Source organism: Ursus americanus, chromosome 7 (assembly GCF_024610735.1).
Source record: "Ursus americanus isolate L20-20 chromosome 7, mUrsAme1.1.p, whole genome shotgun sequence".
Lineage (NCBI taxonomy): Eukaryota > Metazoa > Chordata > Mammalia > Carnivora > Ursidae > Ursus > Ursus americanus.
The window spans coordinates 10,420,008-10,442,910 of NC_142133.1; the positions used below are offsets into that span (position 1 = coordinate 10,420,008).

Here is a 22,903-nt window from a genome sequence, read left to right on the forward strand (position 1 = left end):
GTTAGTTTTTAGTAATAGTTTCAGTGTGGTTGATTAGTTGGCTTGAGAAAAGGAGATTATATTTACAGTATGGGTATATTTAATATTAATTCAAAGCTCAAAATTTAAAATAAGTCTATGGCAGGCCATGTATGCTCTAAAGCAGGGGTCGGCATATTTTTTTCTCTAAAGGGCTAGATAAGGTCTGTGTTCCAAATTCAACTCTGTTGTATGAAGTGAAAGCCACAGACAGATGTATTAGTGAAATTAGTGAATGGGTGTGTGGTTGTGTTCCATGAAATATTTACTTCAAAACAGGCATCTGGACAGTAGGTCAAGGTTTGTCGGCCTTTGGAGTGCATTAATGTTCTAAGAGATACGTCTTGCACCTCTGTCTTCACCTCTTCCTCTCCCTTCTTATGCGTTATTTTGAATATTTATTGAGTATCAATATATTAAGTACAAATAGCTGTTGATGCAGCTGGTCCTAAAGAGAGAAACAAGATCTGATCTCTACTTGAGCAGGAGAGAGAAAATAAAAGGAACAGATGAAGTTATCTGGCGTTAGTATGTAGGTCTGAGTGCTGAATGATAAGCCATTTATAATCATAGCTGTCCTGAAGATATCACCTGTGGGAATGTTGGTGTTACCAAGTGGAAAGTGTGGTTTTAAAATCCTGTTCCAGAGCTGAGGTCAATAGAAGCATTCGAATGAGGGCTGGGAGTGGATGACGGAGCTGGGTAGTGTACTACCGTGTTCTGCAGCCCGAGTATCAAGGTACTCAGGCAAGCTGCCAGCCTGAATCTCACATCGGGACGATTTGAAAGAGAGCCATGACACATGCTAGTCCTGAGATCCTTTAGTCTGTGGAGACACTGTCAGTGGCATGTGGCTGTGCTTGGGGAAAAAGTGCACAGTGTTGCTCTTCTACCACCCTTTGGAAATCCTGCCTCGACTTCATATTCTCCACGCCTCGGGGCAGCTTGCAGTGGGAAGCAGAATTCCTTCTGTCAGGGATACCCCTCTGCTCTTACAGATTTCATCCTTCATTTAGGCATAAACAAAACACTCATTTCTTAAATGAATACAGCTATTTATTCTTGAACGACTATAGCCAATTATTCCTGTCTGAAATCTGCAGTAAGACGTAGGTGAGCTAAGGCGTAGTATACATTACCATGCAGATTATTGAAGGTACGTTTTTGACCTTGAGGCCTTGCTGGTTGCCTTCCGTTTGTGGTCTGCATATTGAATTAGCTTTGGAGCGACAGGACAACTCTGCTCTTCCTTTTCCTCTTCTCTAGCTCGTTAAAACAAGCCCTTTGTGTCGGTAGATCATGACCAAAACCCACAGTATTTCCAAATTTGGGGAATGTAGTTGGTGTCCTTTCAGACAGGTATTTGGGGGTGACTGGCCTTTCTACCCCATATCTAGGCCTGCTACAGTGAACGGTATTTAATTGTGGTATTTTTGTTTAGGAGATAATCAGTTACTTATTGGACTGGCGTATGTGATTTTTTTGTTTAGGATTCTGGTAAACCATGTTTGAATAGTTTTTAGATTAAATATTATGACAGTTCTAATTCACCCACTACTTTTCAACTATTCAGAGCTTTATAAAGGTATCCTCAGTATAGAGAACTGGAATGATAATTTCTGCTGTATTTTTGGTAGTTAGTATGGAGAATGGGAAAATACTAATTAATTAGTTCTGCAGTTAAAAGGTGACCAAACAATGGCACTTGGGCCACTTCAATTAAAATGCTAATACTTTTTAGCATTTTAAGTCTTACAAGGAAATGTGAAGAAAGATGCCGGAGGAAGACTGGACTTTGCCACATTTGTGTCTCCTTGAGGGCAAGCTGCCGGGTGATTCATTGCCTTTACTGTGTGTCGACAGCTACACCCATAACATCGAAGCCGTCAGTTGTGATGAAGCGCTGGTAGACATCACTGAGATCCTTGCAGAGACCAGACTGACTCCTGATGAATTTGCAAATGCTGTCCGCATGGAAATCAAAGACCAGACGAAATGCGCAGCCTCTGTTGGAATTGGTTGGTGTCCAGCTTACCTTGTACTCTTTGTTTTACTCAAAGCATTGCTTTGTGATCACTGAATATCATTTAATCTTTAGGAGTGACTTTTCTAGATTTTGTTTTTCACCGCTCTGCGTAGGCCTCTGACTTCTAAGGCCCTCCTTAGCATCGCTCACACCTGTGCAGCGCGTGAGCTAGAAGTGTTAGGAAGGCAAGTAGATGGTTCAGGAGAATACCGTCTTCGGGGTGAACGAGTTGGAATAGTTCTAGTCTTTCAAAAATGGGGAGAAGTGAATTCAGTATTTGTTGTAAACATACTCTTTCTAAGTGAGCCAAAGCCTCCTTTAAAGCAGGGTGGTTGGGGGGATGTGGAGTTAAGTGTTATTGTGAGCCTTGTTGCAATTCGGTTACTGGGAACTTCAGCTTCCTGGAGTGCTCGACCAGTCCTTCCTTCACTCTCAATTCCAGAAGTCACCCTTATCAACGAGTGGCCCTCAGTGATGGTCCTGTCTCTCCCCAGCCCTTGGCTGTTTTATCTTTAATCCTTGTACTTAGTTTCCTCAGCCGCTCCCATCACTTGTCCTTGCTTTGTTGGCTCGTGCAGCTGTGCCCTCTGGAGCCTCTGTCTGATACGTCAGCTTCCCTGAGTCACCTTCTTTCTGAACATGCTGTACTCAGGAGCTCTTGCCAGGATATCTCTTTACTTGTGTTCTCTCCAGTACTCTGTACGTCCCAGGCGTGGGAGGTAGATGTAACTTCCTCTTAGCTTGTCATTGTCATTTCCAACCACTCCTCCATTCTCATTCAGAAATCCTCCTTCCTCTGAAATTCCCTGTTCAATTTTGTACCCTTGGGATTTTAATTTATGGAGAGAACTGAGTGACGAGACAGAGCAGCCAATGCTGTGGAAAGGGTTTTATTCTTTACACTTGCTAAGAAGAGGAGAGGGCATGCCGTACCATGTAGGGCCACATGGGGAAGCCTCCAGTTTGGGTCAGGAGGCAGAAGCAGGAGTAAGGGGAAATCCTAGGCCAGAGCCTTTACTGGGGTTTCTGTGGGGAAAGCTGGGCAGAGTGGAGTAAACAGCTTTGGATTCACTATTTTGGGTATTCCTGTGGTCTTAGGGCTATAAGCGGGGATCTCTAGTTGCCTGCTACCCAGCCTGAATCATGTAGGGCAGGAAAATACTGTCTTTGTGTGTGAGCTCGATAAGGAGATGGTTGGGGGTGGCTGGCTTGCATGTGAGAGGTGCACTCCTAAGGGAGTTAGTTGTTTGCTGTCCTTAGAAGCTGGCTAGCCCTGGGAGGCCATCTCCCCCCAGCCAGCAAGAATTTTAAGATACTAAAACATTGTAAGATACAGAAAATAAAAAACACGATTCATACATTCACAGTATTCCTCCAGTTCTACTCCCTGTCTTTGTCCTGCAGATGCTTCTCAGCGTTCATTTAGGCTTATTTTCTGTATTCCAGTATCTAGCATGGGTTTAGTTGTTTAAATTGTACTTTTTAATTTACAGGTGTGACAATATGAGTACATTCTTTTAAGTTCAATCACGCAATCACAACAAAAATCCCATGTGACATTTCCACTCCTCAGCCCCTTTTGCCTCTCCACAACTCACCACTTATATCGTTTTGGTGTGACTTTGCAGAACTTTTTCTCTTCATGAATATCTACATATTTATTCTAGGGAAACACATAGTTTTTACATAAGTCTTCGTAAAACTGAGGCGTGTTCTTTTTATAAGTCTTCCATAAATTGTGATGTCCTCCTCTCACAGAGCCCTGACACCGTCTCTGACCCCTGTAGCTTTTCCTCTGCTCTGCTTTACTTCTGCATGTCCACACCACCTGGGACCTCGCTGACACTGTCTGCTTGTAAGACTCTCCTACCCTCAGTTTCCACTGCACATGTCCTGATTGTATAGTGAGACTTTGGGTTCTTCATGCTCCTTTCCCGCCGTCCAGTAGCCTGCCTTTGGCTTTATTTCCCTGCTCAGCCTGGACGCACCGGCAGGATGCTGGAATTTCTGATCGTTGCCCCCGATGCCTGCAAATCCTGTCACAAGGACAGGGACTGCTTTCTCCCTTCCTTTACCAGAGTAGGAAACGTCGAAATGACATTCGGTTTGGGAACAGAAGAAAACCCCTCTCCAGTATCCGTTGCAGGTTATAATCTGTCCTATTTAACAAAATTCTGCCAGTTTTGTACTGTATTTGAAATGATCAGAATTGCAGATTATTTATTTTCATTGTTTTTGAAAGAAATTTTGATAGGTAACCTGTCTGTAGATAGATGTCTTTGTTAAGAAATTTAAAAATAATTGTGGTGAATATTTCTTGAAGACTGTTTTTGTTTTTAACTTTATAGGTTCTAATATTCTCCTTGCTAGAATGGCAACTAGAAAAGCAAAACCAGATGGCCAGTACCACTTAAAACCAGAAGAAGTAGATGATTTTATCAGAGGCCAGCTGGTTAGTAATCTACCAGGTAAATACAGAGCTTTGCTTTTTAACTTCGGTTTATTGTAAAAATCTATTAATGCTTTTCATAGTTTTACAACGTTACTCTCTTTTCCAAAACAGGAGTTAGATTTTTTTTATCCATGATTGAGTGCCATGAGAAATAGAATTTGGAATTCCTCAATGAATAATCCCTTCAGTTGACTAATCAGGACCTGAATGTTACCTTTTACTTCTGTTTCTCACATATTTTACTTTAAATGTTTCTCAAGTGGCAAGATCAGGGAATTCCTAGAAATCATTTTAAAGAGAATATGATGAAATTGACTTTTGGTCCTTTAAATCATAATTGAAATTGTGTACTTCTAGGCCAACTATAAAGTTCTGAGAATCACTTCCCCTATTTATAAAATTATACTGATGGACTCATGACAGGTTTCTGAGTTTAGTAAGCAAATAGCTTTAAAAGTAGAAAATGTATGGATCCTATTAGGAAGAATAAAACCTAAAGACTAAGTATTATGTTTTGCTAACTCAGAGGTAGAAGTAAAATGTCCATCTCCACCTTTCTTCTCTAAGGGCCAGGATGTTTGGTTATTTTATATTGTTGTGTAGTTACTGTGTGACTAACTTAGCTTGTGAAAATCTTTCCATAAAGAAACTATCAAATGTAATTAATTATAACTGAAAAACATTTGCCCTTTTGGGACCTTGAGGTGGTGTAATTTTTTGTGTAGAACGATTCATTTCACAATAATTACAGGACAGGTCCTTTCACAGTTACTAGATACTGAGATTTGCTTGCTATGGTGGATTCCTCTTTCTAAGAAATTTCCCTAAACCATGCTGTAATCCTTGATACTGTTTCAGACAATCCTCCTATTTGTTAAAAAACACACTGTTTCACAAAGCTCCTGTGTGTTTGTGGTGGGGAAAATTCAAGCCCATACATTTTCAGTGAAAGTTATTTTTAATTCATTTGCTTGTGAAGAGTGGATTTAGTGATATTTTTAGATGCATAGTCTTAAACCTAATAGAAGTATGTCTGAAGCAACTTAGAAATTTCTGTTACAGGCTATCAAATATTAAATGACCAAAATGCCATTTTATGGTAGGTTAGTTTTAAAGCTTCCTGACCCCCTAGTAAATAACTTAAAACAATGTATTAGTGTTCGTAATGTGAAATAGGACATTTTGTTGGTCAGTTTGAGATTAAACTGGAAGAATAATTAACCTTATAAAAATCAAGCTAGAAAATTACTTTATTAGACAGTAGACTTTAAAGTTTTAATAGCACATCTTATTGCAGGCTTCTCGAAGAAGGAGCTGGCGTAGTGTATGTAAAGCTGCGTGTGAAAGAGCATTCAAACTTCCATAGCAGCGGTCTCTGTGAGCTTGCTCAGGCTGCCGTAACAGCATGCCACCAACTGGGTGGCTTAAGTAACACAGATTTATTTTCTCAGGATTCTGGGGGCTTGAAGTCCAAGACTGAGTTGTCAGAGTTGTTTTCTGAGGCCTCTCTCCTTGGCTTGTAGATTGACCGTCTTCTCCCTGGGTTGTCACATGGTCTTTTTTTATTTATACGTCTGTTTCCTAATCTCTTCTAACAGGGACACCAGTCATATTGGATTAGGACCCACCTGTATACAACCTCATTACCTTAATTACCTCTTTCAAGGCCCATCTCTAATTACAGTCGCATTCTGAGGTATTGGGTATTAGGATTTCAACAAAAGAATTTATGTTATAATAATGTTAGAGACATTCAGTCTCTAACACCATCTTTACATTGAATCATTTTTGTTTGGTGGTTTGTTTTTTTATACACAGTGTGTGTTTCCCGAACCTAGTAATCTTACCTTTCACTTGATTTATTTATTTTTTTTAAGATTTTTATTTATTTATTTATTTGACAGAGAGCCAGCGAGAGAGGGAACACAGGCAGGGGAAGTGGGAGAGGAAGAAGCAGGCTCATAGCGGAGGAGCCTGATGTGGGGCTCGATCCCAGAACACCGGGATCACGCCCTGAGCCAAAGGCAGATGCTTAACCGCTGTGCCACCCAGGCGCCCCTTAACCTTTCACTTTAGTTTGCTTGCTGACTAGGGGGACTTTATTTCTTGAAGGGCGAGTGTGAAGTTCCATGTTCTGGTCAAATTCTTTTTTTTTTTTTTTTTTTTAAAGATTTTTTATTTATTTATTCGACAGAGATAGAGACAGCCAGCGAGAGAGGGAACACAAGTAGGGGGAGTGGGAGAGGAAGAAGCAGGCTCATAGCGGAGGAGCCTGATGTGGGGCTCGATCCCAGAACGCCGGGATCACGCCCTGAGCCGAAGGCAGACGCTTAACCGCTGTGCCACCCAGGCGCCCCTCTGGTCAAATTCTTAAGCACAGCCTTGAATTTCCTAAGGGATGTCCAAAATATAGTGGGAGGGCAGCCAGATTGGCTCCCTCTGGCAAGCCACCTTCCCATGAGGCCTCCTCTCTTCTTCAAAACCAGGTTGTATCCACCCAGAATTCTTCATGTGATTTCCTTATGTCTGTTGCCTTTTATCAGATTCCCACGTTCTTAATCAGATAGATTGAGGACCTTTCGTGAAGGCACCCGAAATGTCACCTTGTTAGAGCTGTATGAAGATGGCATTGTTATCATCTTTTCCCAAAGCGTGCTGTATAGAATGCAGGTTATGTCCCTTTAAAAAAAGATTTCGAGGGGCGCCTGGGTGGCACAGCAGTTAAGCGTCTGCCTTCGGCTCAGGGCGTGATCCCGGCGTTCTGGGATCGAGCCCCACATCAGGCTCCTCCACTATGAGCCTGCTTCTTCCTCTCCCATTCCCCCTGCTTGTGTTCCCTCTCTCGCTGGCTGTCTCTATCTCTGTGGAATAAATAAATAAAATCTTTAAAAAAAAATAAATAAAAAAATTAAAAAAGATTTCGCATGCGTGGGGGAACCATCCCTGGTAGAGGGCCTGCTTAGTAAAAGTTGAGAATTGTTACAATAAAGAGATCTATTTATCTTTGTTAAAAAGCAGTGATTTCCCGCAGGTATTTGACGACGACTGTGTAGTGCCTGTTGACATCTTGGGGAAGGTGCTTTGGGGCAATTTCGCTCTCTAACCAATAGCCAGAAACTGGATGGCTACAGCTCACCTGTCGTCCTGTACAGGCTCTCTTTGGCCCACTGTGCCCATACATGTTTACCTGGCACACAGTGTATCCAGCACAGTATACACGGTTACCGTAGCTACATGAGAAGGAGAAAACACATTACTATGTTTACGTTTTAGGGGACTCTACAGAATAATGAGTGTATGTTATACTAATGAATAAATTACCTAATGAAATCTGTTTATTTAATGAAAGAAAGGATCATCCCCTCCGACTATTTAAATACAGTAACCTGTTTCTATGAGTTCTTTTGGGTCTTTGCCAGGCCTTTCACCTCATGCATGTGCCCTGACCCTGAGGACCTCTGCACCTGGTTCAGCTCGCGCTGGGTTTGGGCCACTGGCCATTCTCAGAGAGACACCACGGCCGTGTAGGCGGACAGAAAGATCTGCCCTGTTCTCATATGGGAACCAGTAGCTAAGTGAAGCTAGTAAAATTTCAAGTTAAATTAATTACAGTCAAATAAAACTAAAATTCAGTTCCTCGTGTGCGCTAGCCACGTTACGGTGCTCGGCAGCCTCGTGTGGCGGGGCCTACTGGCCCGGACAGCACAGGTGGAGAACATTTCCATCATCACTTCTGGACGGCGCTCATTCAGACAGATGGCGAACACTGTATTCTTGAAGACTTCTTCCTTGTCTCTGTTGTACTGTCAAGTCTGGATGCCAGGGGAGGAGACATTACTGGCTGTTTTTAATTTAGAGTAATAGTTCCCCTTCAGGGACAGAAAGCCAGGCTTTGTCCCCGTGGCTTATCAGGAGCTTCCACATCCTTTTTTTTTTTTTCCTTCTCTCCTTCTTGGAGATTTGGTTCTAAGCTAGCTTGTTTTCCTTCACTTTTTCCCTTTCAAGTGGCTGCACTCAATTTGAGTGTCCTTAGAGGTGCCTCCTCTCCTTATAAACGCTTACGTGATGCAGGCAGTTAAACTAACAACTCTGTCAGGGTTTTGGTGCTTATTAATTTTTCCTCCCCACTCAGTATAGTCGGTGGGCTGCCACCCCACGTGCCTCCCTCTCCCACTCGACGTCAGGTCCTTTCCAGTTCATTACATGAGCTTGCAGCGGACAGGGTCTTTCCTTCCTCCCTACAGGGACACTTTACTTAGATTAGGTTGATTGTGGTTAATTTGGTGGTATTTAATATGCTAGCCTTTCTTTTGTACCAACTAGTGAATAATAATTCTGTTCCACTGTATTGAAGATACTCTCAAAAACGATAGGTTTTCCCCCTGCCCCACGCCAGCACACATAAAATTAATCCAGGATTATTGCGTCTTGCTGGTTTTGCAAGTCAGTGAGAACATATCAGCTTTCCAGATCTCTAAGGGAAATATCATGATCACAGTTTGAGAGTGTGGAATGGCACAAAAGAGACAAAAAAAACCTTTCCTGAACGATGAATACTGTATAGAGTGTCTGACTTCGGCCAGCCTCGTGTATGATTTTCTTCTTACCTTGGGTTTCTCCTCTCCATCTTAAAAAACACTCAGATGGGTTTCACTTAGAATTTTACCTTCCTGTAAGTGGTATTCCTCTGGCAGATTTTGGTGATGTTAAAGCAGACTCTTGTTCTCCCTTCGTACTTGAACTTTAAAGTGGCATAGACGGGAGGCAGTGCCCTTAACACCTTTCATCTCATCCACGAGGGAATAGCTTTTCTTTTTAAACTTGTCTTACCCACCTCTGTGGCCATAGATCTTTTGTAAGGTTGACAACCTCCTAACCCTGTGTCCTACATAACTGCTTCAAGAGCTGCTTCTGGCAGAACCTGGACTAGACCTTCTACTGAAGACCACTCAGAGAATAGCCGCTAGGAGAATGACGATTGATCGGACACCTGGGTGGCTCAGTCAGTTGGGCATCTGCCTTTGGCTCAGGTCATGATCCCAGGGTCCTGGGATTGAGTCCTTGAGTCCCGTGTCTGGCTCCTTGCTCAGCGGGGAGCCTGCTTCTCACTCTGCCTGTTGCTCCCTCTGCTTGTGTGCGTGCTCTCCCTCCCTCTCTCTCAACTAAAATCTTTAAAAAAGAAAAATGATCGAGTGATGAGCACATGGCCGACATCGCTCTGAGCTCTCCCGCCAGATCCTGCAGAAGACCAGAAACAGTCTTTTCCTTATTGGTGGAAATTACCGATTTGAGAGTGTGCAGACCATTCTGGTCAGAATTTTAGTTTCCTTAGTTTACTCTTAAGTCTCTCTCCTAGATATGTGTACCTTTGTTAAGATTTTGGGCAAAGTGAGAGCAAGAGAACTCATTAGCATCCTCCAGGTGAGGCTCAAACCTGGCATCTGGAAGAGAAGGGCGCAGGGACTGGGCTGCATGCTGGCCCGGCTATAGGAGGGTTGAGACCTTCTCAGGGAGATAATCTTTGTTGGTAAAAGAAATCTGTCCTGCCCCCACTGCCCCTTTGCTTAGGAACCTCCATCCAGTATGACAGCAATAACGTTTTTGGGTTTGGACCTGTGTCGTAAGTTCTTGTTCCAGTTCCCATTCATAGAGAGTGAGGCTGAAGCTCTGTGAAGTGTGGCCCTCACCCTAACCCTCGTGAGTCTCCTCACACGTAGGTCCTACTGTAGGCCCGCGTAAAAACGTCTGTAACTTCATTTGTTTATTTTGCGAATAGGATAGAAATCTTGATATTACTCAGTAATGAATAAAGATGGCGTTCTGCTGAGAACTTACGTAGTTACACATATTTGCGAAGGTTCCCCGATATCGGGAGTCAGATCGAGGAGTAGGTTCTGGAAATAACTACTGACACTTGCACCAAACAGTTCTTTAGTCTATGAGGTGCTTCAGCTATGTCACTTAAGAATTGTAAGGGAGGTTATTTGAAACTAGTTGTTTTGTGGGTGAATGATAGTTCCTTCACATTGCTAAATTGTTTTCAGTGGTTTATGTGCAGAATTGAAGAACTATACATATCCCCTTTTCTAGGAGTTGGACGTTCAATGGAATCCAAGTTGACCTCATTGGGAATTAAAACTTGTGGAGACTTGCAATATATGACAATGGCAAAACTCCAAAAAGAATTTGGTCCCAAAACAGGTCAGATGCTTTATAGATTCTGCCGTGGTTTGGATGATAGACCAGTTCGAACTGAAAAGGAAAGAAAATCTATTTCAGCTGAGATCAACTATGGAATAAGATTTACCCAGGTACCAGTCTCTTAACGAGCTCTATCCTTTTTTTTTTTTTTTAACTGTTGTTTATCTTTTTGCCTAGTCCCATCTCTCCAGCTAGCTCATAGACTCTTGTTGCTTGAAGTGAAGACTTGACACTCTTGTTGTTCCTACAGCTTGCAGGCTATAAAGAGTATCCGTGTTTGATTTTGAATGTGAAAATACTTGAGAATTGTTCGGTGTATAGGAAAATAATGTGGGAGTTTTTCTGTTTGTCTTTCCATAGCCAAAAGAAGCAGAAGCTTTTCTTCTGAATCTTTCAGAAGAAATTCAGCGACGACTTGAGGCTGCTGGTGTGAAGGGTAAACGCCTGACGCTCAAAGTCATGGTGCGAAAGCCTGGGGCCCCAATCGAAACTGCGAAATTTGGAGGCCATGGCATTTGTGATAACGTTGCCAGGTAAGCTTATGTGTAAAAGGAGTTTGGCTAATTGATATTTCGGTGCAGGTTATTACAATTAATAGGAAAAAGAAGAAAACCAAGGAAGAGTCTGAATAAAGATCTTACGCTTTGATGTAATCGGATGCTCAGCCCAAGGCTGTTGCCCTTGAGTCACTGCCCTCAGGATCGGCTGGTCACGGGACCCTGTGTGCTTGACCTTCGGAGGGAGTCTTCAGACTGTGGGCTTCTGTGCATGGACAGAAGGAATGGGGTGACGGTTGTGGGTGGCAACAGGGTCCTGGAAGGAAAGGTCAGCACCGTGATTCAGAAAGTGATTTTAATGAGACATTCACTTTATTTAGGGAGATATGGCTTCTGTTTCTGAAATGATTAGTTACTGTAGTCTCTGCAAACTGATAGAAAGCATTTAAAACGCCCCCCCCTTTTTTTAATGTGAGGGCTGCTAATATGAAACTTCATGTAAAGTTCGTGACCAAAAGAAAATACTTACTTTTGTGCACCATTTTGTATACCAACAGTACACTGTGTTTTATGTCAAATTAATGGAAGCGTGGAGACTTCTGACCCTGAAAGCCACACATAATTGTGTGTGTTTAAAAAAAAAAAAAGGTTTTATAAGGGTTAGCTTATGCCAACCACACCAGTTAGTTTGTGTGTATGGTGATGTTGCCAGAAGTCCTGAGAGGGCTGCTCTTGGTCACAGGCAGCTGCCAGCTTTGTCACACACCTGTTCACCATGAAAACAAGGGTTATAAATTACATGTGAAACATATTTATAAAATATATTTTTATGCAGTTGGTAATCTTTAACTGTTATATTTACCTATTTTAATAAACATTATGATATACCCGTCTTTCAAATGATAGTTAAATACAATGTTAGTGATCATTTCTATAGTAAGTTGGTTGTTAGGCCTTAACTCTGGAATAGAATGATCTTTTTACACATGGTTTCTATGGGAAAATCAGATCTAGTTTATTAGTACCTTTTCTGGGAACGTAATTTGAGGCTTGATTTAAGATACATGGGAAGGATCATCCAAAAATGAAGTAATTTTTCTTTGGAAAGAGAACTGGCAGTAGAGTTTCCTCTTTTCATGTATGCGTTTTTAAATATCTTATAGTTACTTAGCACTGTATATTTGGGGGTTCACTCCCTCTAATCTTAATAAGAAAATCGGCCTTCATTCAGTCCTTGTTGGAGAATCACGTACTCCAAAAATGTAATTTTAACATTAAAACAAGGATTGATTATACTTTATTCCCCCGGCCCCCAGTTGAAGGATAATAGCCTTTTTGTAAACACAGTATCTGCTTGCTGTTGTTGGTGTTTGTTCCATTTTTGTCCTGAACTTAAGACAATTTTATTAGGAAAATTTAGAACATTTAAAAGTCGGAAAAACAGTAGCATGAACCCCTGTGAACCCGTTACCTGATTCCAGTGGTTGCTGTCAACTCCTCCAATAGCACCCTTCCTCCCCTTCTTCCCAGTGATTTTGAAGCAAATCTCCGATACCATGTCATTTCTTCCGCAAATATTTCAATGTTCATCTCTAACGAAGTGAGGACTCGGTTGAGTAACCACGGGGCTGTTCACAGTCTGCTGTGTAGCTGGTGGTCAAGTGTACCTTTTACTGTGCCCTTAACATACTTACTTTGGAGAAGATGATAATGTTAAAGAGCACACGATTAATCAAAACAAGTGTAATTTTATAAATGTTCCCAACATGCAGACGAGTTGTAAACCATTAACTTACACCTAACATTTCGGTGGTGCTCTAACTGCGTGAGGAACGCTGTACGTGAGGGGTTAGGAAATATCCTACCAGTGACCGAGTATTTCCTCTACTTCCCGGGTTGGCACACTGTTTCCTGTGGGCCATACCCAGCCTGGGGCCTGTGTTTATGTGGTTTGTTTGAGCCAGGAATGATACTTACGTAAAAGCTGGTGAAGAGCAGAGCCTGTGAGGGGGACCGTGAAGCACAGCGGTTTGCTCTCTGGCCCTTTACAGAAACCATCCGTGGGCCCTGCTGGAGGCCCAGCTGCCGTGCTGTCGGGCGGGGTCCAGAAGTGGTACTCCACTTTCCAGGATTCTGTTACCTCTTGTCGTTGGCCTTGATCAAAAGCTGCGTCGCAATCCTGTGCCTCCCAGACTCTGATAGGTTACAGTACCGTAAGGGAAAGGACGCATTTTAAACTGCGTATCAAAGAGCCGTATGTAAGTCAAGATCTGTGGCTTGATTATGACATAGGAAAAGTTTTCTTTTAACAGTTCTCCTTTGGGGAAAGAATTTTCCCACCTTGGCGTTCTTTTGTATATATGTGTTTTCAATTTGAATGTTATACTCCTGCACACACAGTCCCTTGCACGACTTCTTTCCACCGCCGATTCCTGTTGCCCCCGTGTGTGCATTTCCTTTGCCCGGCGCTGTTCCGGGAGGGCGGCCGTGGGCGCGCGGCACGTGGTCAGTAGAGTCCGCCACGACCACATTCCCTTTTGTGTGGAATTTGTCCTGGAGTTACTGAGCGTCTAGTTTTGTTCGTTGGCTTTTTTGTGAATTCGCCACTGAGTTTTATCCCCAAATTCCCTCCGAGTGTGTTTCAGTACACCAGTTAATCACCTGTTTGATCTTTTTTCTCGGAGCGCTGTCTCGGGGCCCTCCAGCGTGCCACTGCAATCCGGATTAGTTGGCAGCGTACTGCAGAGTGGGAGTCAAGGGGTGTCCCTTCTCTGTGACCTGTGTAGGATCCTTGTTTTCCTGGATCCCTTGTCTCCTTCTCCTAGTATCTAGTGAGAAAGAATGCATGGGTGTAAATTGTTTTGAACCTGTCTGTCCTCGTGCTCAGTAGTTTTGCTGACTTAAAAGTCATAGTTAGAAATCATTTTTCCTCACTTAAAGACTCCATTGTCATCTTTTTTTCAGGATTACTCTTGAGAAGCTCAGTGCTCTTTTGATTGCCTATTCTTTTTTTTTTAAAAGATTTTATTTATTTACTTGACAGAGCAAGCCAGAGAGCACAAGCTGGGGGAGGGGCAGAGGGAAAGGGACAAGAAGACCCCCCGCTGAGCAGGGAGTCCAACCTGGGACTCGATCCCAGGCCCTAGGATCATGACCTGAGCCGAAGGCAGACGCTTCACCGACTGAGCCACCCAGGTGTCCCAGCGGTTCCAGAATTTTATTTGGTCTTTGTTTTTGTGCCAGATACTTCATCAATATTAATTTTTTACTTCTACCAACATTCTAAACTTCTGAGTATTTTTATTTTGGGGACATTTAAAAATAAATATGTTATTTCACAGATGCCATATTCTCTCTTATCTCTTAAATATTCTTCCGTTCCCTTTGTCACTTGTTTCTCCCCATTCCTTCTTTCTTTTGATTGCTTTTATATTAGAGGTTTTCTTCAGCCATCTGTCTGATAGGTCGTGGCTTTCTGTTCATATATGAACTTCTGAAATTTTATTTGGAACCTCTGGATTCGTAGTAGGACATGTGGACCAGTGGGCTTCACCACAGACGAGCAGTTGAGGGGCTTGGTCTTTGGCTACCACACCTGTATGTATCTGTGGTCTTTGCTGTTATGCTTGTCAGTTGGCCCCACGAGAGATCTTCCCGTCTCCTGCCTGCAGTGAGCAGATGTGAAGGTGGCAGCTAGCTTTGTAGTTACTCAATAGGAAGACCAGTCTGGGTGGGAAGAGTGTAGGTCCTTTCGAGGGGGGTACCACCCTCCCCTTGGCCATGTATGATTCTCCTAGCTCTCAGCATTGACGTGCCAGGTATAGTACATCTCACAGAGGAGGGGCTGTCCCTCTATTGGCCACACATGCACGTTCTCCGCCCCTTCTCACCCCCTTCGTTGGCACCTGACACCTCTAACCATGGAGCATTTCTGAGGTTCTGTAGCATAAATTGACTTATCTCAAGCTGGTGCCTTTAGGCATAGCAGGCATAGTTGGTAACTTACCATTGTCTGATTTGCTCTCAGTCTTGTAAATTACGGTTGCCATTTTTCCTCTACTCTTATCGCCTCGTTTCTATTTTTTAAGAGTCTATGCTACTTGAAATCATTTCAAGACAGTTTAGTGGTATTCTGGAAAGATAAGAAGGTAAACACATTTAAACTACCATGGTCCACTAAAAGTCTTGCTTTTAAGTTCTTCTGTATTTATTTGTGTGAAATAAACTTAATTAAGGCAACAAATCAATGGAAATATTTTGAAAATGGTTTCCTTAAAAATACTGGTACCTTTCATGGATGTACATAATGTCCTCACGTATTGAGAAAGTAAATACAATAAAAATAGTTTTTAGCACCTAATAGTGCTGGCAGTCTCCCGTCCTCCTTCAAGAATTCTTAAAGATCTAAGAATTGTGTACTTTAGTCCCGCTGGGTTTTAGACAGGGTGCCACCATATTTCTTTTGTCACAGCTGCCACATGTTTGTTGATTTCTGGAGCCTCCGAGAATTGTCATGCACATAGTCACATGTTGAAATTATTCAGTGGCTTTACTTCAAACATAATAACAGTCAAGAACTAAAACACAGGGGGATTCATCTTTCTTTCATACCTCAACATGGATAATCTTGGAATCTAGTATTTCTCTTGGAATCTCAAACATTGTATTTACATTCACGCTTTAGTTGCAACATAATATGCGTGTTATTTGTATATATACACATTCACTAAAATACATCTTTCTAAATAATTTTTTCCAACTTATTTTCAGTTGGCCAGGTCTTCATTAGTTTGTATCTCAAAGTCCCGGTGTTCTGTATGGTTTTTCTATTACTCCTTGCTGTCAGTGTAAATAATTTGTTATTCCTGGCTTCCTTGAAGGAAGCCTATCTCATTCCTTTTCAAGGATTGTATTTAGTACTTAATTATTTAAACTTTTTTATAACTTTCTTTACAACTTTCCTATACCTCTTTAAACTGCTCAGTACCTGTGAGGTACTAGTGAATGTATATGGGATGTAGCTTTTGTTCCTTTAAAAAAGTTAATTCTATCACTTTACAGGACTGTAACTCTCGACCAGGCAACAGACAGTGCAAAGATAATTGGAAAAGCTACACTAAACATGTTTCATACAATGAAACTAAATATATCGGATATGAGAGGGGTAAGTATGCAACATTTTAAAATTCTGACTTTCTGCAGTGTTCTCATTTAAGCCTTGCTCCAAGAATGGTCATGGGGTGGGTAGTGGGTTTATGTGTACATTTTCAGCTTCTTTGAGATAATACCAGGAGAATAGAAACTGAAAAATTCTTGACTTTCTCATCTGACCTCATCTTATTTTTCAGCAGAGAGTCAGTTTGTTCTGAAAGCTCTTTTTCTGCCTAGAATAATTTTGTTATCTTAAATTTTTATATTATCTTTTAATTAACCAAGGGCTTATTTTACCTACATTATCTTGCTTCCTGTTCTCACTCCCATAGAAGTAGATGGGACTGTGAGGAGTATAAAACTGCAAATAATTCTTGTACCTTTAAGGTCCTTTTTAGCCGAATTCATTCTGATGCCTGTGGACGCTCTAGAAGAGAGCCTTTACCACAAGCATAGAACGTGCCTTTGGGACATGTAGGTGCGAGGCCGTCAAAACTGTAAAAACCTCAATTTTCTCAAGGATGAACCTTTGTAGCTGCGTTGTGCGTCTCTCCCCTTGTGAGTGGAAGGCATTTGTTGGCTTGGTGTGGCATTTTCGGATGGATTAAGGAATTACTAAGCCGACACGATTAAAACTCCTCCTTGCAGTAGTGTTACAGTAAAGCTGAAGTTATGGTGGTGCGGGCTGTGGTTATCTAGACACCTGGGGAGTGGTGTACCCAGGGTACTGCCCATCCCACCTCGCCCACACCATTTATTTGAGAAGTACTTCATTTTAAACAAAAATGATAAATGAAGTAAGGCTGCAAGTAGACTGCCCCCTATGGATGGAGGTTTGTTTTTTTTTTTTTTATGTTAAAAACTTGGTTGATTAGAACTTTGGTGGGGATATAAAAGTAGTACATTTTTTTGGATTTTTACGATTTTGAAGAGATTGCAGTATATTTGGATAGAATTGGATACCCCAAGATTGAGGTGAATAACTGCTTGCTGCTAGTTAGTAGTTTTTGTAATCAGAAGACTGTTTGAATACTTTCATTTAATCTTTTATTTTAGAAATAGGTTCTAGAAGATCTTTTTTTTTTATTTTTATTTTTTTAAAGATTTTTTTAATTTATTTATTCGACACAGAGAGAGAGGAAACACAAGCAGGGGGAGTGGGAGAGGAAGAAGCAGGCTCATAGCAGAAGAGCCTGATGTGGGGCTTGATCCCAGAACGCCGGGATCACGCCCTGAGCCGAAGGCAGATGCTTAACCGCTGTGCCACCCAGGTGCCCCTAGAAGATCTTTTTAAAAAGGAATAGTTGAGAAGTTTGTATAGTTGAATTCATATTCTTGCTTCAGTTTTCCTGGAGACACATTTTCACTTCTGGTTCTAGGTTGGGATTCAAGTCAATCAGTTGGTTCCGACCAATCCAAACCCTTCCGCATGCCCCAGTCGCCCGTCAGTTCCATCAGGCCACTTTCCTGGAGGGTCACACTCAGTCCTCGATCTCTTGCAAGTTCAGAAAGCCAAGAAATCCACAGAAGAGGAGCACAAGGAAGGTCAGTGGTCATCAGTGTGGTTCTTGTGTTGGTGCTGCCTGTATCCTTAGGAAGGCTAATACGTTTAATAGAACATTTTAAGTTAATATAACAAGTGTCTGGCATGGCTCTACTTTTTAGGGAACACATTGACATTCTGGATTATGATGAATCAATAGTATATAAGTTTGTTTTACTTACAGTGGATTAAAGTAATCCATATTATCCCATCCCTAAGGATATGAAGAAGCTATTTTATGTATTTTCTATACTTTCAGTATTTCTGGCTGCTATGGATCTGGAAATATCCCCTGCCTCTAGAAATTGCACTTTCTTGCCATCTTTTTCTACACATCTGACATCAAGTGTCAATCCTGTTACTAGCAAAGCTGAGTCTTCAGGGAAATGGAATGGTCTACATTCTCCCATCAGCTTAAAATCAAGACTTAACCTGAGTATAGAGGTTCCATCACCTTCCCAGGTATATTTTTATAGTTCTAAGTATGATGTGAGTTCAAAAGCAGTTTCAAAGTAGGAATGATGTTTTTAGTTGTCCACATAGCCAAGAAGGGGCGAGGAGAGGGCTGCTTGTCAGGGTAGATCAAGGGCGGATCACAGTGTTACTGGATTCCCAATGAGAAAGATCACGTTAGGAGAAAGGTGGTACTTTTGCAAAGATGTGCGACTCCTGCAAGTTGTAGAACGTGGATGAAAGCCCGTTCTGCAGACTGCCACCAGTAGCTAGCTCACCTCTTTGTAGCAGCGGTAATCATACGGATTTAACTCTATTCAGCAGTACAGCTTTGGTGATCATCAGTAGGGGCCTACATTCAAGGTTTTTCTTGCAGCATTTGCAAACAGTGCTCTCTGTAGAGTGAACGATTTTCCTAACATGAGCTAGTAATTCCGTTGGTGTGTGCGGTAAATGTGGAGTACCGTTGGAACTTTTGCTCCTTGTAAGGTTAAGATAGCACTTTAAGCTATATTGGGAAAGTCCATTTCTCTGCTCCACCAAGTAGTAAGGCTGAAGGAAACATACATGTTGACTTTAAGGCTGGGAAAGGGACAGTGTGATACGCTTGCATGGGTCCCAGATGCTTGTGAGTTATCCAGAAATAATCGCTGGCAAAGTAGAACATCAGCCTGCCCAGCTTACGGGATTCCGTGTTTCTAAATGGAAGTGCACAGATGCGCAGAGGAATCGGGCTTGTAGGCTACACAAAAGTTAGTTTCTAGAATCCCTTTTTTCTAACTTGGTGTTGTCAGCCAGAATTATTTGTATTTGGGGGCAGATGGTCTGTCGTGTGAAAGGTGAACAGGACCCCGTTATCCCGTTCCTGAAACTTGACCTGTCCCGTGGGCATTGGCCCCTGCGCCTGGGTGGGGTCTGAGATCCCTCTCTGCCTCAGCTGCGGGAGATGCAGGGAGTCTGGACTCGCCTGATCCGCCGGTGCTGCCAGTGTGGTGTGTAGTGTGTAGCGTGCACTTGTCTCTCCAGACTCCACGTCTTACTACTCGGCCTTAGATGGCAGAAGGCCAAAAACCTTCCAAAAATGTGCTGCTTTGGAGGGTTAGCGATCCTCGCCTGCTTCTCTGCACCTTTTATTGTCCAGGATGTTCAAACTGAAGTGAAAGTGGTCGCATGAACTCTCCTGTCCCCTCTCTGAGCGCGCTTTAACTCTAGACTCCTGTGGTATTTTACAGCTGGATCAGTCTGTTTTAGAAGCACTTCCACCTGATCTCCGGGAACAAGTAGAGCAGGTCTGTGCTGTTCAGCAGGGAGAGCTGCATGGTGACAAAAAGAAAGAGCCAGTAAATGGCTGTAATACAGGAATTTTGCCACAACCAGTTGGGACAGTTTTGTTACAAATACCAGAACCTCAAGAATCTAACAGTGACACAGGAATTAATGTCATAGCCCTTCCAGCATTTTCACAGGTAAGTTAAATCAGAGACCTTCTTCCCTAAATATGCTTACCCTTCCTACTCCAGCTCAGGGCTTCTCTCATTTCCTCTTTTCCTTTGGACCCTAAACTCGCAGTAGCTTAGACAGTATCCACTGGGGGCGGAGGGATTGGCTCATTTCTACATCGTCTGAAGGACCCAGACTGGCAGAAGAGAGGGAGGATGTGGTATGTGGGTGCTTGAAATCTCCACCCAGGAGTAAAACAGAAACACATTCTGGCTTCTGTTTTCTTGGCCAGGGATGACCATTGGGCCACACTTCAAATAACTGGGTGAAGATGTGGAATCCTAGATGAGAGACAATAACAGAGTCTAAGCTTAGTGTTTAAAAAAAAAAAAAAAAAACATTGCAAATGAGCCTGATTTCTAGTGCTGCTTGCCCTGATGGTTCTACAGTGGTTTTAAGTCAGTTCTTAACCCCAAATTTTCTGATTCTTACCCAAAAACTTTGTGAGGATACAATGAGCTTTAATATTGAGGACCTATTAAGAATTCATACAGATCAGAAAAGCATGATTTGAAAACAAATCTGTTTTGTAAAAAACAGCATCAACTCAGGTTTGACTTTGAACCTTGTCATTTCCGCTAGGTGGACCCCGAGGTGTTTGCTGCCCTTCCTGCCGAGCTTCAGAAGGAGCTGAAGGCCGCATACGATCAAAGACAAAGGCAGGGAGAGAACGCCGCTCACCAGCAGCCGGCCGCCGCGGCAGGTAAGCCGGGAGGGGGCTGGTGCCACAACTGAAGATGAGAAAGGAGCCCGTTGTAGGCCGTGATCACTGTAGCACGTTCGGCCATCGCCGAGCTGCCGGTCATGCCGAGAGCTCTTTTTATTGGAGCGGAACGAGCATACGACACGGGTAAATGTTGCACGGCGCTAGCTGCCTTTGTGCCTGCAGCTTCTTGACTTAAAAACACCTTCACTTCAGCAAAATTTGTCTGAATTATTACCAGAAGTTTTTTGAGTACTTGTTAGGATGGATACATCAGAGTGTGGGTTTAAAACAAAATCAAGATCCGAAGGTTCTACCTGAACCCTTGTACTTCAGCTGTTGAATTTCCAGTTAATCCCTACGCAGTTCCCCCACCGCCCTCACGGAGCACCTTGTAGGAAGCGCGCACCGGCAGGGGGCGTCCTGGAGCCCGCGCCTGCGGCCGAGTACTGCCCCCCGCGCGGTCTGGCTCCGGGGCCTGCGTCGGGGGCCTGCGTCGGGATGCGCGTGCGCACGCGTGGGGGTTGTACTTGAGGAGGAAAGAGAACTCGTGGTACTGTCCAGACATGTTCTGTTCAAGATCTCATGTTCATATTCTTCTAGTGCCAAAGAATCTGTTCCGTCAGCTAAAACCAGCAGCAGTGAAAGAAAGGAAACGAAACAAGAAAAAAAGTCCCATCAGTCCCCCCAAAAAGATTCAGAGTCCTTTGAAAAACAAGTTGCTGAACAGTCCTGTGAAAACTCTGCCCGGGGCGTGCGGGAGTCCGCAGAAGCTGATAGATGGGTTTCTAAAACATGAAGGTCCTGCTCCTGAGAAACCTCTGGTAATATTTTTCAAAGTTCGACCTTTTCTTTGATCAGATCTTAACATACTTGCTGTTATGTAAATATAGCACTTTTTATCGTTTGTTTTCTTTAACAGGGAGAACTCTCTGCTTCCACTTCAGGTGTGCCAGGCCTTTCTGGTTCGCAGCCGGAGCCGGCTGGCTGCGGGAGACCCCCGGCACCCAACCTAGCAGGAGCTGTCGAATTCAGTGATGTGAAGACCTTGCTCAAGGAATGGATAACTACCATTTCAGGTTGGCTTGGCCAGCGGCACAGCCGCAGACTGAGACGCGGTGGTTCTAGGGTTTTAGAACAGGAACAGACTCATCGTAGAAATGGAACTCATTTTTCTAAATCTGGTAGGCTGAACCCAGCCACCCTCTAACCTTTGAGAACTGTGGGGCTGTGAAAGGCTCCAGACCATACACCCTGTGTTGGACGGCTGTGAGTCAGTGGATCGTTAGAGAAACGGGGTCTCCTTTATGCCTGCAGCTGGCGGCCTGCCTTCTTCAGGAGGCTGGTCCTTATGTGAGGTTTTCCCCCTTCTCTAGATCCAATGGAAGAAGACATTCTGCAAGTTGTGAAATACTGTACTGATCTGATAGAGGAAAAAGATTTGGAAAAACTGGACCTAGTTATAAAGTACATGAAAAGGTAATTATTCGATACTTTTATCAAAAGGATAAGATGGGGCATCTCACACAGCTGCTCGCGGGGAGGCTCAGAGCAGCTTTTACGCGGCGGCACAAGCCGTTAACATGGAGTCCGTGAAAAGGGGGGTACCCTTCATTTTGAATATCACACTACGATCAAAAGATCGTTGTTCCCCTCGAGATTTATATAGTTTAAAACCCTAACGATACATGTTCAGCTGATCCTTGTGGGAGAAGTCAGTCTTACCTGATGTTTTTTCTTAACCCACCTTTTAGGTTGATGCAGCAGTCGGTGGAATCGGTTTGGAACATGGCATTTGACTTTATTCTTGACAATGTTCAGGTGGTTTTACAACAAACTTACGGAAGCACATTAAAAGTTACATGAATCTCACCAGGGAGCCTGGTGCTCTCCGCTCGCTGTGCCATAAGTGCTTGTGAGGTATTTGCAAAGTGCATGGTAGTAATGCTTGGAGTTTTTATAATTTTACATTTCTTTTTAAGCAAGTGTTTTGTACATTTCTTTTCAATAAGTGCCAAATTTGTCAGTATTGCATGTAAATAATTGTGTTCTTTTACTGTAGTATAGATTCTATTTACAAAATGTTTGTTTATAAAGTTTTATGGATTTTTACAGTGAAGTGTTTACAGTTGTTTAATAAAGAACTGTATGTATATTTTGTACAGGCTCCTTTTTGTGAATCCTTTAGGAAGCAAATCCTGCACTGTTTATTATATTTAAAGGCTGAGGAGACCTACAAGCCGGACTGTTAATAGGCCCCATGCTAAGCTTTGAAATTCCTGAGAGGTCCCAGACTGGGATTCTGCTTGTTCCGGGTAAAGCTTCTAAATAATCTTATCACTCTTGTCCCCAAGCATGA

General features: G+C 42.8%; 1 protein-coding gene across 9 annotated transcripts in view; it reads left to right on the forward strand.

Annotated features, from left to right (window-relative positions):
* Window positions 1-22,437, forward strand: part of REV1 (REV1 DNA directed polymerase) — a 92,293-nt gene extending 69,856 nt beyond the window's left edge. For all 9 annotated transcript variants that reach the window (XM_045771649.2, XM_045771648.2, XM_045771650.2 and 6 more), the window contains 13 exons: window positions 1,882-2,036; window positions 4,393-4,512; window positions 10,587-10,807; window positions 11,058-11,230; window positions 16,256-16,358; window positions 17,725-17,890; window positions 18,148-18,350; window positions 19,574-19,807; window positions 20,424-20,544; window positions 21,148-21,368; window positions 21,467-21,623; window positions 21,921-22,023; window positions 22,299-22,437. In XM_045771649.2, coding sequence (XP_045627605.2) covers window positions 1,882-2,036; window positions 4,393-4,512; window positions 10,587-10,807; window positions 11,058-11,230; window positions 16,256-16,358; window positions 17,725-17,890; window positions 18,148-18,350; window positions 19,574-19,807; window positions 20,424-20,544; window positions 21,148-21,368; window positions 21,467-21,623; window positions 21,921-22,023; window positions 22,299-22,410 — 2,089 coding nt within the window. In that variant the 3' untranslated portion in view covers window positions 22,411-22,437. The remainder of the gene's footprint in view (window positions 1-1,881; window positions 2,037-4,392; window positions 4,513-10,586; window positions 10,808-11,057; window positions 11,231-16,255; window positions 16,359-17,724; window positions 17,891-18,147; window positions 18,351-19,573; window positions 19,808-20,423; window positions 20,545-21,147; window positions 21,369-21,466; window positions 21,624-21,920; window positions 22,024-22,298) is intronic.
* The last annotated feature ends 466 nt before the right edge of the window (window positions 22,438-22,903 follow it).